Genomic DNA, 24,730 nt, shown 5'->3' on the forward strand with positions numbered 1-24,730 from the left:
CTACATTACTTAATTGAATTAATAAAATTCAGTTGATTAATTGAATATAGGCAGTCTGATGCATAAGGCCATACTTTCAGTAGACACTAGTCTCTAATCATTGTTTTTTCAAAAATATCCAAATACTTATCGAGGCTTTAATTTGGCTGACAAACAAGTCTTTATCTAGAGAGTTAACTTGATAATTCAATGTAACAACATAATCAATGGTCTAAATTATAAAATGGTAACTTCAGAAAAAACAGCCCCAAATTTGTATATAACCACTTGTATTTCATGAAGTTGCTTGAAATAACTTGTGCTCCCATGAGTTACTTAAGAGATCTTCCAACTCAAGAACTGACTACAGAGTCTCCTCATCGCCATCTTCATGTCCTTGTTCCTCAATGTGTAAATGGCAGGATTCAGGACGGGTGTAACCGAGAAGTCTAAAACGGCAAGAAACTTATCCACTGTCACTGTGGGAAATGGCCACATGTAAACAAAGATGCATGGTCCAAAGAACAAAACCACCACAGTGATGTGTGCTGACAGAGTAGAGAAGGCCTTATACAAGCCGACTGAAGAGCGTTTCCATACAGTGACCAGAATGAAAACGTAGGACATAATCAGTAAGAAGAAAGTGCCCATGGATATGAACCCACTGTTGGCAGTGACCATGAATTCCATTTTGTAGGAATCGATGCAGGCAAGTCTGATAAACCAAGGAAGGTCACAGTAAAAGCTGTCGATTTCACTAGGACCACAGAAAGGCAAATGGATCACAAAAGCTAACTGGACCACTGAGTGAATGAGGCCAATAGCCCAAGCACCACACACAAGCAAAAGGCACACCCGTGGGCTCATGATGGTCAGGTAGTGCAGGGGCTGACATATGGCCACATATCGGTCTAAGGCCGTGGCAGTGAGCAGCACCATCTCAGATCCACCCAGGGTATGAAGAACAAATATCTGGGTGACACACCCCTGGAAGGATATGGTTTTGTGCCCAGAGTACAGGTCAGAGATCCTCTTAGGCACTGTTAAGGTAGAAAGACACAAATCAATAGATGAGAGGTTGGCTAAAAGGAAGTACATGGGGGAATGTAGGTGAGGGTGAAAGGTCACTGCAAACACAACAAGGAGATTCCCTAGAACAACTGTTACATACAACACTGTAGAGAAGGCGAGGAGGAAATGCTGCACTGGTCTAGAGGCAGAAAGTCCCAGGAACACAAACTCAGACACAGAAGTGTCATTTCTTTCATACACTGGCTTTTTCTGATGGTACCTAAAATCCAGAAACAAAATAACCAAAGAATTTATCAAATGTTACTATTTAAAGGAACAGATTTAAGCGTTTATCAAATTCGGTTTTATGAAGAAAAAAATTTTCACTAACAGCCATTAATATGTTATGAAAATATCATGCATTAATTTATTTCTTCAAGTAACACAACTAATGAGTGTAACTCATATCCTATGAGTATCAACTATATTCTAAGTCCAAAGTCAAGGTCTGAGGTGAAACAGAAATTCTGACTTTTGAAGTTTTACAGGTTTGATCTAGAGTAGATACAGGTAGATCAACATTAAATAACTTTAAATACAGTTTCGTCTCTGACAACTAATTTGAAGGAAATATCAGACGGCTATGATAATGTGACACATCACCATCATGATTATTTAGGCTCTGCAAAATATGAGTTATCATTGAAATTGAGTAGGCCAGACTTTGGAAATGCCGTGTGCAAAGGCCCTGAGACACAAGGCCCGGGGGACAAGAATATGCATGACTAAGGTCAGGCTAGAGAAATAGGCCAAACAGGATGAAATCTTCAATCCACAATAAGAATTCTGCTTTTTACCCTAAGAGCAGTAGAAAATCTGGGGGGATATTCAGCTCTAGCTGATCATATTTCTGTTTTCAGAGAGTTAAAAAAACCTCTATGTAAAGAATGGAAGGAAGGGGCCAGAATAAATGGGTAACCTCAATAGACTATTGAAGAATCATAACCATATCACACCAGTTTGGACAGTGTGAATTATTCAGTCAATGGTGTTGGCACAACAGATAAACTTGTAAATACATAGATTATGGCCTCTCATCATAAACTCAAGAAAGTTTCAAAATGATATTTAAACATCAAAAAGGGTAACAAACCAAAAGAAAGAAAAATAATATTTAAACAAACATTTAACATCTAAAAGTCATTCTAAGAATATCTCATTAACAAATGAGGGAGGAAAAATAGTTGGCACTATCCATAATATTCAGTTCTTACTATACTTAGATACAGGTATATGTACAAAGTTTGCATACACAGCTACATAGATATCTTATATGGATGTATAAGCACTATAAAATAAAAATTAAAAACACACTGAAAAACAAGTTATAAAATATCAGACAGATGACTAATATTTCTATTATGAAATTAGTTCCTCCAGATAGATAAAGATAGAAAGCATGGTATACCAAATTTACAATGAGAAAAACGTCTAAGACTACTGACACAAAAGAAGTCCTAATAGCTGACAGTCACATGAAAAGTAAAACTCTCACTAGTACTTAAAGAAATGTAAATAAGATTGCGTTGGGTGCTATTCTGTATTAACAAATTTCAAAGGTTTAAAAAATTGATGAAATCATGGATGAGGCTACGAGGAAAAAGTCACATTCATACACTGATAAAGAGAAAAGAAATTCAATTTGTTTAGAAGGTACTTTAGAATTAGATTCCTAAACTTCAAAATTTTCACTGTTTATGACTAAGTCAAGTAAAAACATATACACACTACTATTTACAAAATAAATAAATAGCAAAAACTATTCTATAGCAGAGAAAATATATTTAATATCTTGCAATAATTTCTAAAGGAAAAGAATTTGCAAAAGAATATATATGTATATATAGAGAGATATATACATATATATATGAATGAATCACTTTGCTATATACCTAAAACATACAAAATGATTAATCAACTATACTTCAATAAAGGAAGAAAATTTTCTTAGTGTATTGAAACTAGATAAACTAACAGTTAAGCTACAAGAGGCATCAATGATAAAATATTATTAAAAAATTTATAAATAACATAAATGTCTGCAATGAAGCATATTCATAGTTAAATATGAATTAAATATTCATAGTTCTTTCATCTTGGAAGAGTATTATTACTCATATATAGGAATAAAATACATTGCAATGAAATATATGAATAACAGACATTTAAAAACTGAGAAGTTCACAAGAAAGATATAAAGGAAATCCATTTTTAAAACTTGTATGTCTAAGGAGAAAATAGAAAATGCATATCTTTAATTCTTATCACTAAATTGTTCCTGTCCAGGCTTATATGCATTTAGTTTGAGCCATAAGAGATTATTCTTTCAGTCAGTTCATATTTGATCAAATGCCAGTTTTATAGAGTTCAACCTAATATACATTCTATTTTTTTAGACATAATATTAAACTACTGTATCTTGGTGCCTCAGAGGTTAAAGCATCTGCCTCTAATGCGGGAGACCCGGGTTCAATCCCTGGGTCGGGAAGATCCCACTCCAGTATTCTTGCCTGGAGAATCCCATGGACGGAGAAGCCTGGTAGGCTACAGTCCACGGGGTCGCATAGAGTTGGACACGACTGAGCGACGGAACGGAACGGAACTGTATCTTGAAACAAACCAAATTACTGATGCTTGTTCCACATCTGAATTGAATACCAGGAGTCCCCCACTTGCACTGCCACCACTAAGCTTTCCTCCAGGCCCCACACCACTAACAACCATGCTGTCTCTTGTCACTCCTCCCTTGGCATTCCACACCACGCCTGGGCTCTCCTGTGGGCATAATCTTCACTGCCTAAGAGAGAAAGCAGCATAAGCCGGTTGGAGCCCCTTGAAACTGTTACAGCCGAGAACAGACATGTAGGCAGCCAGGCCAGTCAGGAAGGAAATAGTGAGGGTAATGGATGGGAAGTGGGTCTTGCAGCCAAAAGGAAACACTGCAGGGGTGGTGCCAGGAGGCCCTGATACAGGGGCAGTGAATGGAGGTTTTTATAGCCAATAACTGGGAACAAATTAGAACTGGACAGAACAAGGGAGAATGAATAGGACAATCATCAGAGTTTTAACTGGGAACAAATTAGAACTGGACAGAACAAGGGAGAATGAATAGGACAATCATCAGAGTTAAGTGCAGTGGGTGTGACATTTCAAAGGAGCTATAATCAAACCTGTATCTAAAGGCTTTGATCATGCAATATGTAGATTTTAAAATATACATTGTCTGGTATACAAAACAATGTATATTCACTTTGCTTCCATATGTAAAAAATATTTAAAACTGTTTCAAAGACCAATAAAAGGTCAGTTTTTTAAAAAGTAGTAATTAAAAATTTTTAGTGGTAGTAAGAAAATTAGGTGATTATTTTTTCCTGTTTTTCTCTTTAATTATCAATGAATGGATAAAGCAAATGTGATACACACACACAACACACAAACACTAGCATAACATTCAACTTAAAAAACAAAAATTTCCTGCCATCTCCAAAAGGCACAAGAGTAACTTGTTATTAAACATGGAGAAAGTGAAATAAGCCAGTCACAGAAAGAAAAGCACTGCATGCTATCATACATGAGAAATCATTGCAATTCAGAAACTTAGTTAAATTTGATGGTACATGAAAATTCAGGATCTGTTCTCATGAGTAATCATAAGGTTATCATCATCTAGATGTGAAGGCAAAGTATTAGAGTAAGATATTTGTGTGTGTATTTCCATAGCCTGCAAAAACTGTTACATGATGATCAGTTCAGTTCAGTTGCTCAGTCGTGTCCGACTCTCCACAACCCCATGAATCACAGCACGCCAGGCCTCCCTGTCCATCACCAACTCCCGGAGTTCACTTTTAAATTGGTAAAATACTGATGGCAGTCTTTTATACGTATTTAAATAACTGGAAACAACTAAAACAACCACCCAAATACTGGATTAAATCAAGAGCCTCTAGTAGCAAAAGCAGGATTCTTTTTATGAAACTATGTTTGTACATGAAAAAAAGTTCCAAAACTACACATCAAATATTACAAACAGTGAATCCTCAAAATAGGATACATGTGGCTTTCATCTCCTAAGGCCTACATTTCTGTATTATTTAAATGGTCTAAAACAACCTGGTATTGGCTTTTGACTTAAAAATGAAATTTATTGTGAAAATACAGAATAAGAGTCCCAGATGTATAACCCAGCAAATTCAGATTGTAGTGATGGTAGTTTAATCATGCATTTAAAAACTGAAATAAAGTTTTACAAGTGTGTCAACAGCTGTTTACTCATAGAACATCACAATAGCACCTTAACAAAAAGTGTTGTCCATAAGAAATCAATGGCCGAGAAAAAAATCTTCTATTTGTGGCAGTCTACTGCTGCTGCTACTGCTGCTAAGTCGCGTCAGTCGTGTCCGACTCTGTGCGACCCCATAGACGGCGGCCCAACAGGTTCCTCTGTCCCTGGGATTCTCCCAGCAAGAACACTGCAGTGGGTTGCCGTTTCCTTCTCCAATGCATGAAAGTGAAAAGTGAAAGTGAAGTCACTCAGTTGTGTCCGACTCAGCAACCCCATGGACTGCAGCCTACCAGGCTCCTCCATCCATGGGATTTTCCAGGCAAGAGTACTGGAGTGGGGTGCCATTGCCTTCCCTGAGTCTACTGCTAGGGGCTATAAAATATATCTATCATTTAGCTGACTGATACTAGTAAGGAAAGAGATGAAAAGAGAGGAGACAGACCACACAGGGACAGTAGTAAAAAGAAAAAGGAGAAAACAGAAACAAGCAAGAAGGAATAGCAATTAAACAATTAAAAAGGAAGCAGTCAGAACAGCATACCTTAGGAGTGGTTCCTGAGTCTTTTTTGCCTGCTCACCAATTAAAAACTCTCAGTAACTTCTCTCTTCACAATGTCTCAGCAAGACACATAATGCAACAGACTACAACCCATTTTCCCAGCCTCTAATCTCACAACTCCACCTTATAAATCTCTTGAACTACTAGGACAATTGTTCTTTCATTGAGATGAGGGTTACTCATACTTTTGTTCTGCTCTATAGTTTTCCCTGCATTTTCCCCTTGGCCAATTACTTCTTGTTCTAAAATTTCTGTCAGTTATTACTCAGAGGGGTGATACACCCCGTCTCTCCTCCACTCTGTATGAGATATTCCTCCACCCTGCTATCACATCTTACTTGTGAGGTTCTCATGATAACTTTTTCATGACAATATAATTCACAATTGACTAGTTTTTCTGTCTCCTCTGCAAAAAGTATGAGCTTCTTGAGAGCAGGGACTATGTTTTAGTCAGAAATTCTGACCATACGAAATTGTGTGAATTTGGGAGAGAAGACAAGGGGTTGGAAGGCTGTGAGCATGCATGTGCAAATAAACACCTCAAAACTGATAATAGTTTCTTGGCAAACACACTGGGTTTTTATATTATTCTCATTGAAAACTGACGCCAGTGGAATTAAAAAGCAAAATTCATTCCAGAAATTGCCATGAAAAAAATGACAGGTCAAAGATGATTCACATCAAAACCAATTCCCAAGGTCCTTCCTAGTTCTAAGTGAAATATAATCCATGTCCAAAAATTTCCCTGTGAATTAAGACACAGTGCAGGCATATGAAGAGCTTCATGCCTCGAGAAAACTCAGACTTCCCCTTGGAAAGACTGGCACTTGTATAGGTTCAACTAGTTTCAACAAATGCATGTTGAATTGAAAAATAGAAATAGAGATAAGAAAAAGTGGAAGGCAAGGTGCAGGGGGCAGGGGGGTAGAATTTTTGAAATGTTGTAGCAGAGTTGCTATACTTTGCCCATTGACGGAAAACAGCTGGTAATTTTAACAGGCTCTTCATTTAAATTATACTGTTCCCACTTACCTGACCTCACCACGCCCCCCAAAAAAGGTCCCAGAAAACAATATTTTCACTATAAATGAACCTCTTAAGAAGTGCTTCCCTCTTTGATCTCTGTGGTTAGTACTCCTTACAACTACTCCAGCTCTAACAACACTTTTGGGTGGCCCTTTGATGACTCAGTGACCTGAGTCCCCAGGCCGTTTATTATGAGATCTCTACCGTGAATTCCCATGCCATTAAGAAAAGAAAAAATATTAGAAGCTTGATTTAAAAAGTAAATGCAAATAAAAGGAAGCTATGATTCATAAACTGTGACAGCAAAATATATTCAAGGAAACTAGCATCTCCTAATATTTTAATACCTACTGATCAATATCATTTAGACCAACACTAGTGAAAAAGAAATGCCTATTAACACACTCATTAGTAAAAATTATTTCAAATTCTAATGGAAACATATTCATACAATATTCCTAGAAACCCTATCCCTGCTTTTACCTCATTGATATAATTACCAATCCCATTTTGGCCATGATAATATCTTAAAAATAGAAATAAATATGTTGGCAAAGTTCAGAATACTAAAGTCAAAATGAAAATTCAAGTGAAATAATATTTTGATTTCAAAGTCTATAAATTCATTCCCTAGCTATGCTGCCTCTTTTTTAGATCAATGCCACGATGTATTAAAAAGAAGTTCACAAGTCTATTAAGCTTTTCACTTGTCTGAGTATAATAACTATATGATCTCATTTCTTATGTCTAACCAAACAGTGAGATGGAAATCCCATATTCTTCCTCACCTGATGAGAAATAAGACTGTGACTTTTCAGTTAAGGGGAAATAATTTGTGTGCCTTGGCATTTAGCACTGTGATTTTTTTATTCATTAATTAACTCTGGACATACTGAATACCTCTAACTCTATAATTCTGCTCAGAAAAGAAATGTGTACACACAGAAGATCAAATATCACCATTCTTAAAAAATTTCACATTATTATAAGAGCTACATTTCAACATATTGTACTAAAATTCTTTTTGTTAAACTGCTATTATTCTCATTTTACAAAAATTTAGACTAATTTCTACATAACATTCAGCCTAGAAAGAAATGAGCAAAAACTTAGTGTTAGAATTGTAGCATTCTCTTTTACATCAAAAATACACATTATCCAAGTACAGTTTTTTAAAAAAAATAAGCTAAAAAAAGTTAATAACTAAAACCATAATTCATAGTGGAAAATAATATTTACTAATTTATCTTTTTAGTGTTACATTTTATGTTATCAAGATAAATTAATATAATGTAAAATCAACCATTTGAGAGCTGCAAACCAATGGCATTTAGGCATATTGTGGGATCATCACTTTGACCTAGTTCCAAACTATTTTCATTCATGTTGAAATGTGTATCTGATACACATTTGTGGCTGAATGATATTCCTTTGTATGGATTACCACATTTATCAATCCATTCATCAGCGGATGAACAGTTGGATGAACACCTTTGCCCATTTTGAATAGTTCTAGATATTCATGTACAAGTTTTTAAATCTTTGGGGTTGAAGATTAGGAGCAGAATTGGTGAGTTCTATGATAATTCTGGCCACCTCATGCGACACGTTGACTCACTGGAAAAGACTCTGATGCTGGGAAAGGTTGGGGGCGGGAGGAGAAGGGGACAACGGAGAATGAGATGGCTGGACGGCATCACCGACTCTGTGGACATGAGTTTGAGTGAACTCCGGGAATTGGTGACGGACAGGGAGGCCTGGCGTGCTGTGATTCATGGGGTCGCGGAGAGTCGGACACGACTGAGCGACTGGACTGAACTGAATGATAATTCTGTTTAACTTTGTGAGGAACTGCAAAGTAGGAAGGGTATCACCCCACTGAAATGTATTTGGCATTTTCTCATGATTACACCAGAGTTATGGGTTCACGGGAAGCACACCACATGTGATCTGCCATTTTTGACACCTCCCATCAAGTGTCTCTACCATCACCATGGTTTATGTCTGTTGATGTTGACCCTGATCATCTGACTGAAATGTCAGGTTCCCTCACTGTAGATTTACTTTCCATACTATCCACACTGTATTTTGAGAAAAGTCACTACACTCAGCCCACACTTAAGGAATGAGTAGCTATGCTCCCATTGATTAGGGTAGCGTGCTACACAATTTATCTCTAATTCTCCTGCATGAGTGATAACTTTGCTACCCCATCCACTAATTTATTCAATCATTTATATTAGTATGAAACCATGGATATTTATTTTATAATCTGGATTATAATCAAATACTGCTATTGGGAGCATTTTCATTTGGCTCTTAAGCCTCTTTGATGTATATCCACATCAAGTTTTGTGAGTTTATGTATGTTTGAGCATTCCCTTATTCTCTGGGACTAAAAGATGCTCCCAGATTATCTTGTATCTTAATTTCCTATTCCAACAATAGCCCTGTCTCCAAAGATCCCTGATTCCATTTACGGATAATGGAATTAGAAATAAACACGTGCTCATTGTTTCTAGAGTGTCATTGCATTTAGGCCCTCACAGAAGACATGGCAAATGCCTAAGAAAATATATTCGAAGTAACAGTTATCATAAAGAATTTCATTACACTAAAATCTCCTGTGCTTCACATATTCATTCATTCCCATGAATTCATGATCCCCTGACAAGCACCTAACTTTTCACTGTCTCCATAGTTTCGCATCTTCCAGAATATCATAAAAGTGGAATCATATTGTTTGTACACTTTGAAGACTGGCTTCCTTCATGTAGCAACAGACACTTAAGAATCCTCTATATCTTTTCATGACTAGATAAATTATTTCTTTTTATTATGGAATAATATTCCATTGTACAAGTGTCCCACACTTTATTTAACCATTAACAGATTGAGGGACATCTTGGATGTCTCTAGTTTTTGGTAATTATGAATAAAGCTGTCACAAACATTCAATACAGGTTTTGCATGAACAAAATTTTTAACTAAGTTTGGTAAATACCTAGGAGTACTATTACTTTATCAAATGGCAATACTATTATTAGTTTGGTAAGGCTCTAGCAAACTGTTTTCCAAAAGTTTGTTCTTATTTACAGTTTCATTAATCAGGCTACAGATTTCTACACATTATTCTTTGGTTAGCTGTTCCATTTTCTGAAGGGTCCCATTTCCTCGAAGTCAGAGGGGCATAAGAATAACAATATTTTAACACCTTCATTAATTGAATAGAATGTCCACCTCCTCCACTTGTTGTGTCTCCTAACTTGGTGGAGTTGATACACAGCATTCATTTACTACCTAAAACACCTACATAGATTTACCAGATAAAAAGGAGTAATTATGAAGTTTAGATAAACCCTGGGAACCCGTCCAGAGTCCCCAGTCACTGAAAAATAGTGAACTGTCTGGTTAGCAAAAGCTGTCTAACAATGAGAAGGGAAGAAAGTGAATAGAAAGTCATCTCGCAGATATGTTGCATTGTAGCCACCCATTTCTGAAGAGCTGATGTGGAGCTAAGAGGAAGGTATTTGACTCTGCCCTCTCCCAACCCCATATTCAAGGTTATTTAGTGTAGTTATCATAATTAAATGTTTGTATTACCCTATGTTTGAGATATTCAAACAACAGAACCTAAATAAATGGTTTAAAGGGTTATCTCTGGTTTCCATTCCTAAACATAGTCAGCTAAAGTGTAATGAACAGATGATTCTAAACTGTGTGTCAAGACAGAAGACCCTCCTATGCCTGATCATCAGCCGAGTTGACCAGTGGTGGATTGACATCACTGACACTATCTACATAGTTAATGTCAAGTGTAATAATCCCACTCTTCTACTTCATTCTTTTCATGTCTGCTTTCCAAACCCTGCCATTCATTCCCAAAGTGCGAGAAGAACACTAAAAATGTGCTGTTGCTTAAATTTTCTCTAATTTCTCTTTATTTCTCTAAAACAACCATTTACATTGAATGATATTTATTTAAGCATAATATTAGTTTAAATTAATTGAATTTAAAATATCCTTCCATACTCTATATCTCAAAGGAAAAAACTCCACCATATATGTGAATATATATATATATATATATAGAGAGAGAGAGAGACGTGCACATGTAAACTTGTAACTGCATAAAAAGGAAACTGAAACCATAACCACCAATATGTGAATAACTGTATTCTTTTGATGAAAAAAATGTAACAGCCCATGGGCAGATAGACACATGTTATCATATTTCCTTCTCAGATCACTAAAGTGTTGGATTCTTGTCCTTAAGACTAAATCACATAATATTGTATAAATGAAAATAAAAGGTAAGCTTCCCTTACAATATTTAGAAAAATATTGATAATATCGCTTTTGTGTATGTGTACACTCACTTGTGTCCGACTCTGTGTGACCCCAGGGTTTCTCTCTGGTAAGAAGATACACTCTACACTTTGTAAACTTCTTAACTTCTCCCTTGGTTCTCTTTCTCTGCATATTTAAGACAATCTTTTAATGCCATATTTCCATGCACACTAATTAGAATGGCTTGGAATTTTTGCATAGCTTTCAGAAATATCAAGGGTTTCTTCTCCAAGGTACATTTGGAAACTTCCGGACTCCCTATATCATCAAAATGAGTAACTGCTACAGGATCTTACAGCTATAGAGGTGTCTTCTCTGAGCTAATATTCAGGTAGACACAGATCCGCAATCATCAGGGTCTACAGCTTTCTTTGAGTTAAGGGAAACTGTGTTCTGGATACAAATATGTAACTGTAATTAATAGAAATTTCCAAATATTGAGAAAAGTGATGGTTATTAATTTAACCCTGGAAGGAATCTGATAGAGATTATGGAGAGAAATCTCTCAAAGCCTAAAATAATTAATAGTTACCCTGGAAATGGAATTATACTCTTGGACCTGAACAGAGAGAAAGAATGACGACACAGATGAAGGCCTGGCGTCGGAAAACACTGGGCTTACACTTGAGTCATGCTACTTCTCACTCTGAAACCCCAACAGATTGCACTGACAGCCAAACTCGGAACAGTAAGAGTATTTAACTTATTTCATTTGGTGATTGTGAAGATCCTTTTAGACACTGTAGGTGTCTAAATTTAGGTGAAAATTTAGACACTGTGGGTGAAAATTTCTATCATGTGAGAGGTATTCAGAGAGTGACAGGGAGATACAAAGAAACAGGGAGGCTTAGTTTTCCCATGACCCTAAAATTAGCAGCACAAAGAATAAAATGAAATTCTTTTTTCAGTTCTTATTTTTAATTTTCCTAACTTTTGATTATTTTGAGAGTTCTGCTCTAACTCACTTGATTTTACAAGTATACTTTTAGAATATTTAGGGTTACTTCTTTTACTTAGAGTTAAAAATTACATACTTATTTTATATAATTATTTTAATAGTATTAATATAGTTTTATATAGTAGCAACATTTTGCCCTTTCTAATTTAACTAAAATAACATTGACAGCCTACTAAGCTAGTATTAGGTGAAAAAGCAGGCATACTTTTTTATTCTTTGACATAACATATACCACCTACAATCTATTTCTTTTTCACTGAAGTGCTCAAAAGTGATCATAGTTCATAGTAAGAAAATATTCAATGAATTCCTGTTTACCACACTGGAAAAAATTAAAGCCCCTCCTACATCTATAGCTTTCTAATTCTATTTTTATTTTCATCCTTGTACCTGATAACACTGTGGATTTAACAAAAATAGTATCATCAATAGCTTCAGTTACAGACAACAGGGAGGGTAAACCCAGACTAAACCTTAGGTCCACAGCATTGAATTGATCATAATTCTTGATTCGTAGTATATTCAACATCTTTTTTAATGGTCATTTTGAATTTTTATGCTTGTTTATTCAATAATGACACCTATAAAAACATGACTAATATATGACCTAAATAGTTAATAATATCATACAGCTGATAATGTGTGCATATTCTTCCTGATCCTTAGCCTCCTACAGTTGGAGTTATTTATATCATTTTTAATAGTTATATATAGAAGTTCCTACAAAATACAACATTTTTATATTGCTGTTTACTTTACAAAAATTATGCTAACCTCTGTTTTCTTCATTATGGTGTCTCTAAAAGGTGTGCTGTGATTCATGGGGTCACAGAGAGTCGGACAAGACTGAGAGACTGAACTGAACTGAACTGAAAAGCAATATATCTGTCATTTTATATATATATATATATATATATATATATATATATATATATATATATCTCCAGGCAAGAACTCTGGAGTGGGTTGCCATTTCCTTCTCCAATGCATGAAAGTGAAAAGTGAAAATGAAATCGTTCAGTCGTGTCCGACTCTTAGTGACCCCATGGACTGTAGCCCACCAGGCTCCTCCATCCATGGGATTTTCCAGGCAAGGGTACTGGAGTGGGGTGCCATTGCCTTCTCCACTTGAGTGATGCCTAAAAAAATTACAAGAGACCTGCTGCTGCTGCTGCTGCTAAGTCACTTCAGTCGTGTCCGACTCTGTGTGACCCCATAGACGGAAGCCCACCAGGCTCCCCGTCCCTGGGATTCTCCAGGCAAGAACACTGGAGTGGGTTGCCATTTCCTTCTCCAATGTGTGAAAGTGAAAAGTGAAAGTGAAGTCGCTCAGTCGTGTCCGACCCTTAGCGACCCCATGGACTACAGCCTACCAGGCTCCTCCATCCATGGGATTTTCTAGGCAATAGTACTGGAGTGGCTTGACAAGAGACCTAGTATATCATAAATATTTGCTATTATTTTTAAAATATCCCTATTTATGTGTTTAATTTCACATTTTTACACATACTATAAAAAATAAACTATCTTGCTTTTTATATTCAGATCCTACCTAGATAAAGAAAATGGTGTTTTCAATATAAAAGTTTAGTTCATTTAGTTAGTATTTTTGGATGATAAAAACAACTAAAGGAATCTACAGTCAAATGGGGTTTTATCTGCAATTTTATCTGGTAGAATTAACTTTGTTCTCTGAAAAGAAAGTGAGGACATATTCAAATATCTGGACAGGCATGCACTTTTCAGTACATGCATTTAAAATTTGTACATTTAAAAATTGTACAAAATTTATAAATCTTTATGTATTTCAAACAACAGAGTAATCTTGTAATTGATTAATATTAAGAAAACACTAAGAGGCCTAAGGGCGACAGAGGATGAGATGGTTGGATGGCCTCACCAATGCAATGGACATGAACTTGGGCAAACTTTGGGAGATGGTGAGGGACAAGAAAGCCTGGCATCCATGGGGTTGTGAAGAGTCTGACATGATTTGGTGACTGAACAGCTGAACAACAGCAACAACAACTTGGCGACTGAACAACAAGAGACCTAAAAATAATAGTTTCAACATTCAGTTATCTTATTAAATTCAGATCTCCTGCCTTGTGTATTAGAAGTCACCAGTCTTAACTTTGCTAGGAAGAGGAGATAAAGAAATTTCAAAGGCATAAAAGAACAGAGAAATTGAAAGGAGGATCATGTATGACACTTTTGAATCAAGATTTGGAATACTCCCATTGGTGGTTTTTAAGGAAGCATAAAAAGGAAGCTTGAGCATTCAAGTCTAAAGCTGTCCAGTTTTCCAATCAATGTTGAATCCAAAAGATATTTTTTACCATTTCACTGAATAAGGTGCTTGATAGAAGATTCCCAGACTGTTATTTACTAAGCATAAATAAATCACTTTCTCTGTAATAGGTCAGAAATAAATCCAAGTTCATAGATTTAAACCAGAATCATGAGATCTGTGCTTCCTGTTTTTCTTTCCGAAAAAATGAACTATGTCTGCTTAATGTGAACAACAGTTTGGAACACTCTAGGTTTGACAGCTTCACATCTCACTTCATCTTTTCTGCCACAGTGTCCTATAAGATTTATTAGCAGTGACATTATTTTTCCTGCAGCTTTTGGTGAAAATGTAGATAAGCAGTGGGATGGTCAAAAAGTGGGAAGTTTAATAGAAAAGTCTAGAGTTGTCAATTTTTATTTTTGTCATTGATGGAATAAACTGACTCAATTAAATTCTTTATAACTCCACCCTCCAAAGTCTCCAGAATTACTTGCTGGGAATAGTTAGGGTATTAGAATGGAATATCACAAGTTTATGCCATACACACACTGTTTCTTATGCTTTGGGGATTCATAAATCATTACATGAGGACAAACTTAGGGGCCAGTTTTTTCATAGTCTTCTTTCCAATACAAGAAACCGACCGGCCAGCCAACCAGTCAACTCACCAGTCCACCCACTTCAAGAACAGTAGCTTGATTAAACAGTTTCTTTCCGTATGCTCTTCACTTGGTATTCTGTCTTCTCCGGCAGTCTGAAGGACGAGTATACTACCTGGAAAGAGATTGCTTTCAGAAAGATATTCTCTAATAATCATCAAAATCATACAATAGGAAAAAATGGCACACATGATCTATGCTAACTGTTCATTTCACAAATAGGCTTCATAAAGGGTCCATGGCTTTTTATCCAATGAACAAAAATGTTCTGTGTTCACATATGGAATGTTTACACTATACTTATACAGAGGAATAATGACTAACCAGATTTATAAAGTAAAAGGCACTCTGCAGTATATCACATCAGTGATTGTAACATGAATAGTTAGTCCTTTTTTTTTCTTACATACATACACTGTTGGATTTCCTGGCTCAGTTTGAAGAGATATATGGGTATGGTAGAGTTGAACATAAAAGCATGTCCTCATCATTGACTCTGATGAGGAAAACTCCCTCTCTGGGCTGTTGGCTCCCAAGCATGGCATGCCCTTCGTCTTGGCTGCCTTTTGCTGCAGCAAAAACAGAAGATGAGAAGTCCAACTCATGAATTCTATAAGGAAATGGGTTCAGAAGAGGTACAAGACAATTCTAAGTGTGTTTTTTAGCTCTGCCTTCTTTTGTGTGACCGTAAAAACAGTGACACCTCAAGATATATGAATTAATGTAAAGACACTCATCCTTGCAACTAAGAGGGCTGGGAAAAAGGGAAATGAGAGAGCTGAAGATGAGGAAGGAATCTCAACCATATGTAAATTTTGTCCTTATTAATCAAGTAGTTGTACCCAGTCAGAACCTTTGCGGGGAAAAAAGTTGTTAGCAAAGTGACATCTGGAAATAACTGGCAAAACAGTTAGGAGAAGCCCTCCATTTAAGCCCTCCCTGATTTTAGCTATGTTTGGCTCTGCCACTGATCCTGTGGTCTCTGCTGTAAGGAGGGAGAGCAAGGTAATGATTGAGCAACCCAGATTGGTGAGTTCACTCCCACATGGTTTCTAAAGCCATTGGAATCCTCCTGCATGTTAGCACCAAATACTTCTTGCTCTTTTCACCATATTCTCAAAGTTACTTCGGCTTCTGCCTAACTCTCAATTCCTGCTTCAGGCAATTCTTCACAGCATTGCTCTGCCATATATGATCTATTCACAGACTGAAGAGAAGCCTTGCAGTGTGATATGAAAAATTGTGAATTTCTCTCATGCATTGTGTCACTAATCGCAATCATCAAGATTATTCTTAAAGCTCTAACTTTATGTGATCTGGAAAGTGATCAGTGTTATAACTAATTCACTAATAAACATTCTCAGATGGAAAACTTTTATTAAGTGTCTGGGTCTGTATTTTGTGTGTATATTTTCCTAAATAAGCATCATGACTCAGTCATGTCACTTCTGGTCACGTTGGCGCAACTAATAACTGACCCTCACTAACAGAGGGGATTCAGAAAACAAATGAATATGACCAAACTACTGATAATGGCATTGTGAGTATTTGTTATTTTCTGAAACTGTCTCTAAACCAGAATAGGGGACTTTCTAGGAATTCTGACACCTCAGGCAAAAACCTCAAAAATCCTTAAGTGATACACCAGATACATTGCTCACGTTAAAAAGGAAAAAAAAATTGTAAATAAAGTTTTAACTTAGACCAAAGTTTTAAAGAAATATTTTAATTCAGTAAGTAAAAGATGAGACCAGATGGAAGTCTTTATGTAGGTATCTGGACTTCAAACTTTTCTTGAACTACAAACAATGATGAATACTGAAGAAAGGATAGCACACTGACATTTTTTGTCTTGGTTATCAGATTGTGTTAAGATGTCAACACTTATGGTAGCAACACTGATCCAAAATAAATATTAAATGCATAAAGTTTTCAGTTATGTTACCTTTTATTCTCTCTTCCAATTTCTATCATTTGTGTCTGTAATTCCAAAAATCTGAGAAACTGAAATTCTGTGTCCAATATTAAGAATCTTTTATATTTTATTCTATAGATAAAAATACATGATTATCATACTTACTTTCATTTGTAAGTATTGTCACTAACCTGCAAGCTGCTTATTGCATAAGATCCTGTCATCGCTATATCTGAGAAAATACTGAAAGAAGAATGAGAAAGTCTGAAATTCAAAGTCAGATCATATATAGCATTCTCAAAGTTTGACCGTCTTCAGCAGCGTATTTACATTATTAATACAGTAATAGAATCTGAGGGACTTACAGATCTCTGAAAGGAAATATTCCTGAAGATTAGAGAGTAAGGTCATCTCTGTGGCTGTCATTTTTTCCTCTCCACCTCTTAGGAAGCCATGAATGTGTCAGGAGTCAGCACAGTGACTGAATTCATACTCCTGAGCTTTCCCTGCTCTAGAGAGGCTCAAGTCCTCCTCTTTGTGCTCTTCTCTGCGTCCTACATCCTGACACTGATGGGGAATGGGGCCATTGTCTTTGCAGTGAAGCTGGATCACAGACTCCACACTCCCATGTACGCTCTGTTGGCCAACTTCTCGTTCCTGGAGATGTGTTACATCAACACCACTGTTCCCAATGTGTTAAGGAACTTCCTGTCTGAGACCAAAACCATCTCTTTCACTGCCTGCTTCCTCCAGTTCTACTTCTTCTTCTCCATGGGCACCACCAAGACCTTCTTACTGCCCCTCATGGCTTTTGATCGATACTTGGCCATCTGCCGACCTCTCCACTATCCTACCATCATGAGCAGCCGTCTCTGCATGAACTTGGCGGGCCTCTGCTGGGTAACAGCCTTCCTCTGCTATCCAGTCCATATCTATTTCATCACCCAACTCCCCTTTTGTGGCCCCAATACCATTGACCATTTTGTCTGTGACCCTGGTCCCCTTCTGGCCCTGTCCTGCATCCCTGCCCCTGGAATTGAACTTTCCTGTTCTATATTGAGCTCTCTTATAATCTTTATCACCTTCTTTTTCATTCTTGGTTTTTATACCCTGGTTCTCATACCCTGGTTCTCAGAGCAGTGTTGTGTGTCCCTTCAGCCACTGGCAAACGTAAAGCCTTCTCCACTTGTGGTTCCCACTTGGTAGTAGTGTCATTGTTTTATGGAACCCTCATGGTCATGTACATCAGCCCAACTTCTGGAAATCCAGCTGGGATACAGAAGATTGTAACCTTGTTCTACTCCTCCTTGACTCCACTTGTAAATCCACCGATCTATAGTCTCCGGAACAAGGACACGAAGGCTGCATTGAGAAAAATTGAGAAGTGCACTAAAATTAGTAAAAGTGAGTTAGAGACCATGAGTGGATCAAGATCAGAATGATTATTTTTACTCACTTCTATTCTCCATTTAAAAATAGGTCTTTATTCATTTGTACCTAGAGATGCAGACTCAAAATGATCTATTGCTGCCTATTCAATAATAAAATTAGTACACTAAACTAAATCAGACCTTGTTGCTAAGTCAGAGTTAGTGGATGGTAATTTGAATTAAATGTCTTGGATATGTGGACAGTAGACTCTTCTAACCTGGTCTCCAGGAAGCACTTGCACTTTTATTGGTGATGACTTACCTGGTTCCTGACCTCCCTGGTTCCTGACCTCATGCATTTTTGACCTCTATTAAGTGCATCCATTCTTACACTTGAGTTTTCTGACCTAAAGATGTCTGTTCTCTCTGCTCTACTCCTGCAGAAGAGTAGAGCATTCACACCTTTTTACCCAGAAAAGTGCAAATTAGAAAAATCGAGCCAAAATTTTTACTTAATTGACATCCAAAAGATTAATAATGGTGAGAGTTGGACTGTGAAGAAAGCTGGTCGCCGAAGAATGGATGCTTTTGAACTGTGGTGCTGGAGAAGACTCTTGAGAGTCCCTTGGACTGCAAGGAGATCTAACCAGTCCATTCTAAAGGAGACCAATCCTGGGTGTTCATTGGAAGGACTGATGCTAAAGCTGAAACTGCAATACTTTGGCCACCTCATGCGACGAGTTGACTCATTGGAAAAGACTCTGATGCTGGGAGGGATTGGCAGCGGGAGGAGAAGGGGATGACAGAGAATGAGATGGCTGGATGGCATCACCGACTCGATGGACATGAGTCTGAGTGAACTCCGGGAGTTGGTGATGGACAGGGAGGCCTGGCTTGCTGTGATTCATGGGGTCGCGAAGAGTCGGACACGACTGAGTGACTGAACTGAACTGAAAGCACTATCTCCCAAATCTCTTTCATTACTACTTTGGGAGCATTTTTTTTTAATATATAGATTTGGAAGCCTTTTGCCACATTTCTTAAATCAGAATCTTTAAAGTGGACCCTGGAAATCCTTATTTTAATGTTACTCAATAAATTCTGGTACACCTAAATTATCACCAGTTCACAGACTAATCTTATAGAGTCACTATTTAAAATAAATACATGACAGGGAAATAAAAATCTTATGTTGGTTGGGAAAAGTGTAAAAAGTTATGGTGCATACTACAGACGACTCAAACACTCATGCAGTAGCAGTACAAGTTTCTTTTCCTGCCTCTATTTTTAAACCCTCAATTTAAAAATAAGAAGTAGAGTACATTTTCTTACCTTTTCTAACTGTGCAAGATAATTAATATACCTGGAAGTAGGCTTACATTTAAAAAAGATTAGCATATAGTGACTATATAAATTGGGTTAGTTTCACATGAAGGAAGGTGTTGAGTGCACCACCCAGAAAAGGTAAAAGCAGACAGAGAGCAAAAGACAGTGATATTCAAGATGCTGAAACAAGACAAATGACGAGGAAATTGATGACAGGTCCAGGTAATTTGACCTGACCATTTGGTCAAAAATAATGACTTGAGTGGCTGAGAAGGCGGTGCGGCGGCCCGCGGCCGGAGAGGAGCGCAGGTATTGCCGCCGCCGCAGCTTGCGGAGCGAGCTGGAGATGTGAGACATGCGGATTTGGGATGTGAATTCACTTGAACAGCCACTTCGGGGTTATGAAAGTGATTCCTGCTGAAACTGGATTGGAGTAATTTTCATGATCTTTGTATATTTATATATATATTTTAAAATTTTGCCTTTGACTTAAAGTGCCATGAGAAAATTTGCATACTACAAGATGGTCCTAGCAACCTTCTGGATTTGGGTACTCTTGGATATGTTCCTGCTGCTTTACTTCAGTGAATGCAACAAATGTGATGAGAAAAAAAAGAGGGAGAACTTCCTGCTGGGGTTGTTTTAGAGCCAGTACAAAAGCCTCATGAAGATCCTGGAGAAATGGGGAAATCAGTCGTCATTCCTAAAGAGGATCAAGGAAAGATGAAAGAGATGTTTAAAATCAGTCAGTTCAATTTAAGGGCAAGTGAGATGATTGCACTCAACAGATCTTTACCAGATGTTAGGTTGCTGCTGCTGCTGCTGCTAAGTTGCTTCAGTCGTGTTTGACTTTGTGTGACCCCCATAGACAGCAGCCCACCAGTCTCCCCCGTCCCTGGGATTCTCCAGGCAAGAACACTGGAGTGGGTTGCCATTTCCTTCTCCAATGCATGAAAGTGAAAAGTGAAAGTGAAAGTGAAGTCGCTCAGTCGTGTCCGACTCTTCCTGACCCCATGGACTGCAGCCCACCAGGCTCCCCTGTCCATGGGATTTTCCAGGCAAGAGTACTGGAGTGGGGTGCCATTGCCCTCTCCAGATGTTAGGTTAGAAGGATGTAAAACAATGGTGTATCCAGATAGCCTTCCTACAACCAGTGTGGTGATTGTTTTCCGCAAATGAGGCTTAGAGAACACTTCTGCAAACTGTTCATAGGATCATTAATCACTTACCAAGACACATGCTAGAAGATATTGTTCTAGTAGATGATGCCAGTGAAAGAGACTTTTTGAAAAGACCTCCAGAGAGTTATGTGAAAAAAAAAATTAAAAGTACCTGTTCACGTCATTCAAATGGAGCAACGTTCTGGATTGATCAGAGCTAGGTTAAGAGGCGCTGCTGTGTCTTAAGGCAAAGTGATCACCTTTTTAGATGTGCACTGCAGGGTGGCTGGAGCCTCTCTTAGCCAGGATCAAACATGACAGGAAGACAGTGGTCTGTCCTATCATAGATGTGATCAGTGATGGTGCTTTTGAGTACATGGCAGGTTCTGACATGACCTATGGTGGATTCAACTGGAAGCTCCACTTTCTCTGGTATCCCGTCCCCCAAAGAGAAATGGACAGAGGGAAAGGTGATCAGACTTCCTGTGAGAACATGTACAATGGCAGGAGGCCTTTTCTCTATAGACAGAGGTTAGTTTCAGGAAATTGGAACATATGGTGCTGGAATGGATATTTGGGGAGGAGAAAACCTAGAAATTTCCTTTAGGATTTGGCAGTGTGGAAGAACTTTGGCGACTGTTACTTGCTCACATGTTGGACATGTGTTTCGGAAAGCTACACCCTACATGTTTCCAGGAGCCAGAGTATCAATAAAAATAACAGATGACTTGCAGACGTGTGGATGGATGCATTCAAGAATTTCTTCTATATAATTTCCCCGGGTGTTACAAAGGTAGATTATGGACCTATATCATCAAGACTTGGTCTAAGGTACAAACTCGAATGCAGACCATTCTCTTTGTACCTAGAGAATATTTATCCTGATTCTCAGATTTCCCATCACTATTTCTCTTTGGGAGAGATACAGAATGTGGAAACAAATCAGAGCCTAGATAACATGGCTGAAGAGATTGAAAAAGCTGGGACTTAACTGTCATGGTCTGGGAGGTAATCAGCTTTTCTCTTACACTGCCAACAAAGAAATTAGAACAGATGACCTTTGCTTGGATGTCTCCAAACTTAATGACCCAGTCACAATGCTCAAATGCCACCATCTAAAAGGCAACCAGCTTTGGGAGTATGACCCAGTGAAACTGACCCTGTGGCATGTGAACAGTAACCAGTGCTTGGCCACAAACGGGGACAGCCCTGTGCCCAGCATCAGAGACTGCAATGGAAGCCGGTTCCAGCAGTGGCGTCTTCGGAATGTCACCCTTCCAGAAATATTCTGAGACCAAATGTGCAAAAAAAAGGAAAACATAAGGATTGACTGGGATACCTCAGCATACATTTCTGCCACATTCTTAAGTAGCAAAAAAAGGAGAAGTGCTTTCTTTCTGCAGGATGTAAGGTTTCAGTTCAGTTTAGTCGCTCAGTCGTGTCCGACTCTTTGTGACCCCATGAATCACAGCACCCAGGCCTCCCTGTCCATCACCAACTCCCGGAGTTCACTCAAACTCATGTCCACAGAGTCGGTGATGCCATTCAGCCATCTCATTCTCTGTTGTCCCCGTCTCCTCCCGCCCCCAATCCTTCCCAGCATCAGAGTCTTTTCCAGTGAGTCAACTCTTCGCATGAGGTGGCCACAGTATTGGAGTTTCAGCTTTAGCATCAGTCCTTCCAATGAACACCCAGGACTGATCTCCTTTAGAATGGACTGGTTGGACCTCCTTGCAGTCCACGGGACTCTCAAGAGTCTTCTCCAGCACCACAGTTCAAAAGCATCCATTCTTCAACGATCAGCTTTCTTCCACAGGAGGCTAATTAGAAAGCAAAAAATGCTTTCTCTGTTTGGATGGATGAGTAGTGGAGTGAGCAGCTACATATATAATCAAAAAGAAAAATGAGCCTCCTTAGGAAGGGCTAAGAATGACATTTTAGGTGAAAAATGGATCCTCACATGGGATGGTGAGGAAAAAAGAGAACATTTACTCTGCAGCCTATGTGGTGACTTACCACAGCTGGGTTAAGTTCACAACTGATTGACTGATTGACTAAATCCAATAATACTTAACTCAGTAGTCCTGTTGTATCACCATCAGTTCAGTTCAGTTGCTCAGTCGTGTCCAGCTTTTTGCGACCCCATGGACTGCAGCACGTCAGGCCTCCCTGTCCATCATCAACTTCCAGAGTTTACTCTAACTCATGCCCATTGAGTCGGTGATGCCATCCAACCACTGCATCCTCTATCATCCCTTTCTCCTCCCGCCTTCAATCTTTCCCAGCATCAGGGTCTTTGCAAATGAGTCATTTCTTTGCATCAGGTGGCCAAATATTTGAGTTTCAGCTTCAACATCAGTCTTTCCAATGAACACTCAGGACTGATTTCCTTTAGGATGGACTGCTTTCATCCTAAGGGATGCAGTCCCTTGCAGTCCGAGGGACTCTCAAGAGTCTTCTCCAACACCACAGAAGCATCAATTCTTCGGCGTTCAGCTTTCTTTATAGTCCAACTCTCACATCCATACATGACTACTGGAAAAACAATAGTTTTGACTAGACAGACCTTTGTGGGCAAAGTAATGTCTCTGCTTTTTAATATGCGTTCTAGGTTGGTCAGAACGGTCCTTCTTTAAGGAAAATAAACAGTGTAACCTTGATTTGTGTTCAAACAGCATGACATACTGTGTGTTCTTGGGCAAGTTAACACCTATTTTTCAGAGTTCCTGTGAAAATGCTGTTGAGTATATTTAATATATGCTAAGTACAGTTCCTAGAATATAATTGGACCTAAAAAAATTCATAGCTGTTTTTGTTAATAACAGTACTATCAACAAACATGATTACATAGTATAAACTTTTTAGCATAATTATTTAAAAGCCTTAGTGATTAAAAAGTTACTCAGCTCCAACATATCACACAGTAAAGCTATGGGCAACTCTCTTTGGTTGCTCAGATTGATTTTAGTGACGTCCACACAGTTTGGTATGATATAAAGGAAGAAGATATTGAAACATTGTGATTCAAGAAACAGAAAATAAATAAAGGGAGTGTTACATTACTTGTGATGTGCATGAGAGTAAGTGGGAATGTTATCTTTAGTTGGGGGCACTGTAGAAAATGAGTTACTGTGTGCTAAGTCGCTTCAGTCATGTCCAACTCTTTGCAACCCCATGAAATGTCACCTGCCAGGCTTCTCTGTCCATGGGGTTCTCCAGGCAAGAATCCTGGAGTGGGTTGCCATGTCCTCCTCTACGGGATCTTCCTGACCCAAGAATTTAACCCAAATCTCTTATGTCTCCTGCATTTGCAGGCAGGTTCTCTACCACTGCGCCACCTGGGAAGCCCATGAGTTCCTTAGTACAACTCTCAATAGTCTTCTCAGACCAAATTAAAGTTTACTAAATTTCTGAATAATGAAACATTCTTTTATGAATCACTAAGCAAAAAAGTTTCAGGGGAAAAAAACTTTCAGGGATTGTTAAACCGAGGGAGATGAATAGCTGGACACTAGAGTCAACATTTCATATAACAAGCTTATGTTACTAGTGACTGAAACTTCATATCCAGAAACATAAAGCCACAAAAGTTTGCAAAAGTATATTAATATTCAAATGTAATTCCACTGTAGCTAGGATCAATTTGTAGGTGACTTAGAAAAAATACAATGATGCCGAGACAGGAAGAAAAGTTACTTACCCTTCATGATAAGACTAATTATGGACAAAGCTGGGAATAAATACTGAGTCTGTATCTTCTCACTGATGTTTTTTCCTTTACA

General features: G+C 38.0%; 1 protein-coding gene and 1 pseudogene across 1 annotated transcript; one reads left to right on the forward strand and one right to left on the reverse strand.

Annotated features, from left to right (window-relative positions):
• Positions 1 to 315: 315 nt before the first annotated feature.
• On the reverse strand, positions 316 to 18,308 carry LOC148776748 (olfactory receptor 4F6-like; the record flags this gene model as incomplete). Its single annotated transcript, XM_088840226.1, has 4 exons — positions 316 to 1,270; positions 15,187 to 15,292; positions 17,284 to 17,335; positions 18,216 to 18,308. Coding segments are annotated over 4 exons (1,206 nt in total), but the record flags the coding sequence as incomplete, so codon positions are not given.
• Positions 18,309 to 20,287: 1,979 nt separating this feature from the next.
• LOC148776749 (polypeptide N-acetylgalactosaminyltransferase 1-like) lies at positions 20,288 to 22,352 on the forward strand (annotated as a pseudogene).
• The last annotated feature ends 2,378 nt before the right edge of the window (positions 22,353 to 24,730 follow it).

The sequence above is a fragment of the Moschus berezovskii genome, chromosome 9 (genome assembly GCF_049115385.1).
Source record: "Moschus berezovskii isolate FMDL1 chromosome 9, NW_MosBer_1.0, whole genome shotgun sequence".
NCBI classification, from domain to species: Eukaryota; Metazoa; Chordata; class Mammalia; order Artiodactyla; family Moschidae; genus Moschus; species Moschus berezovskii.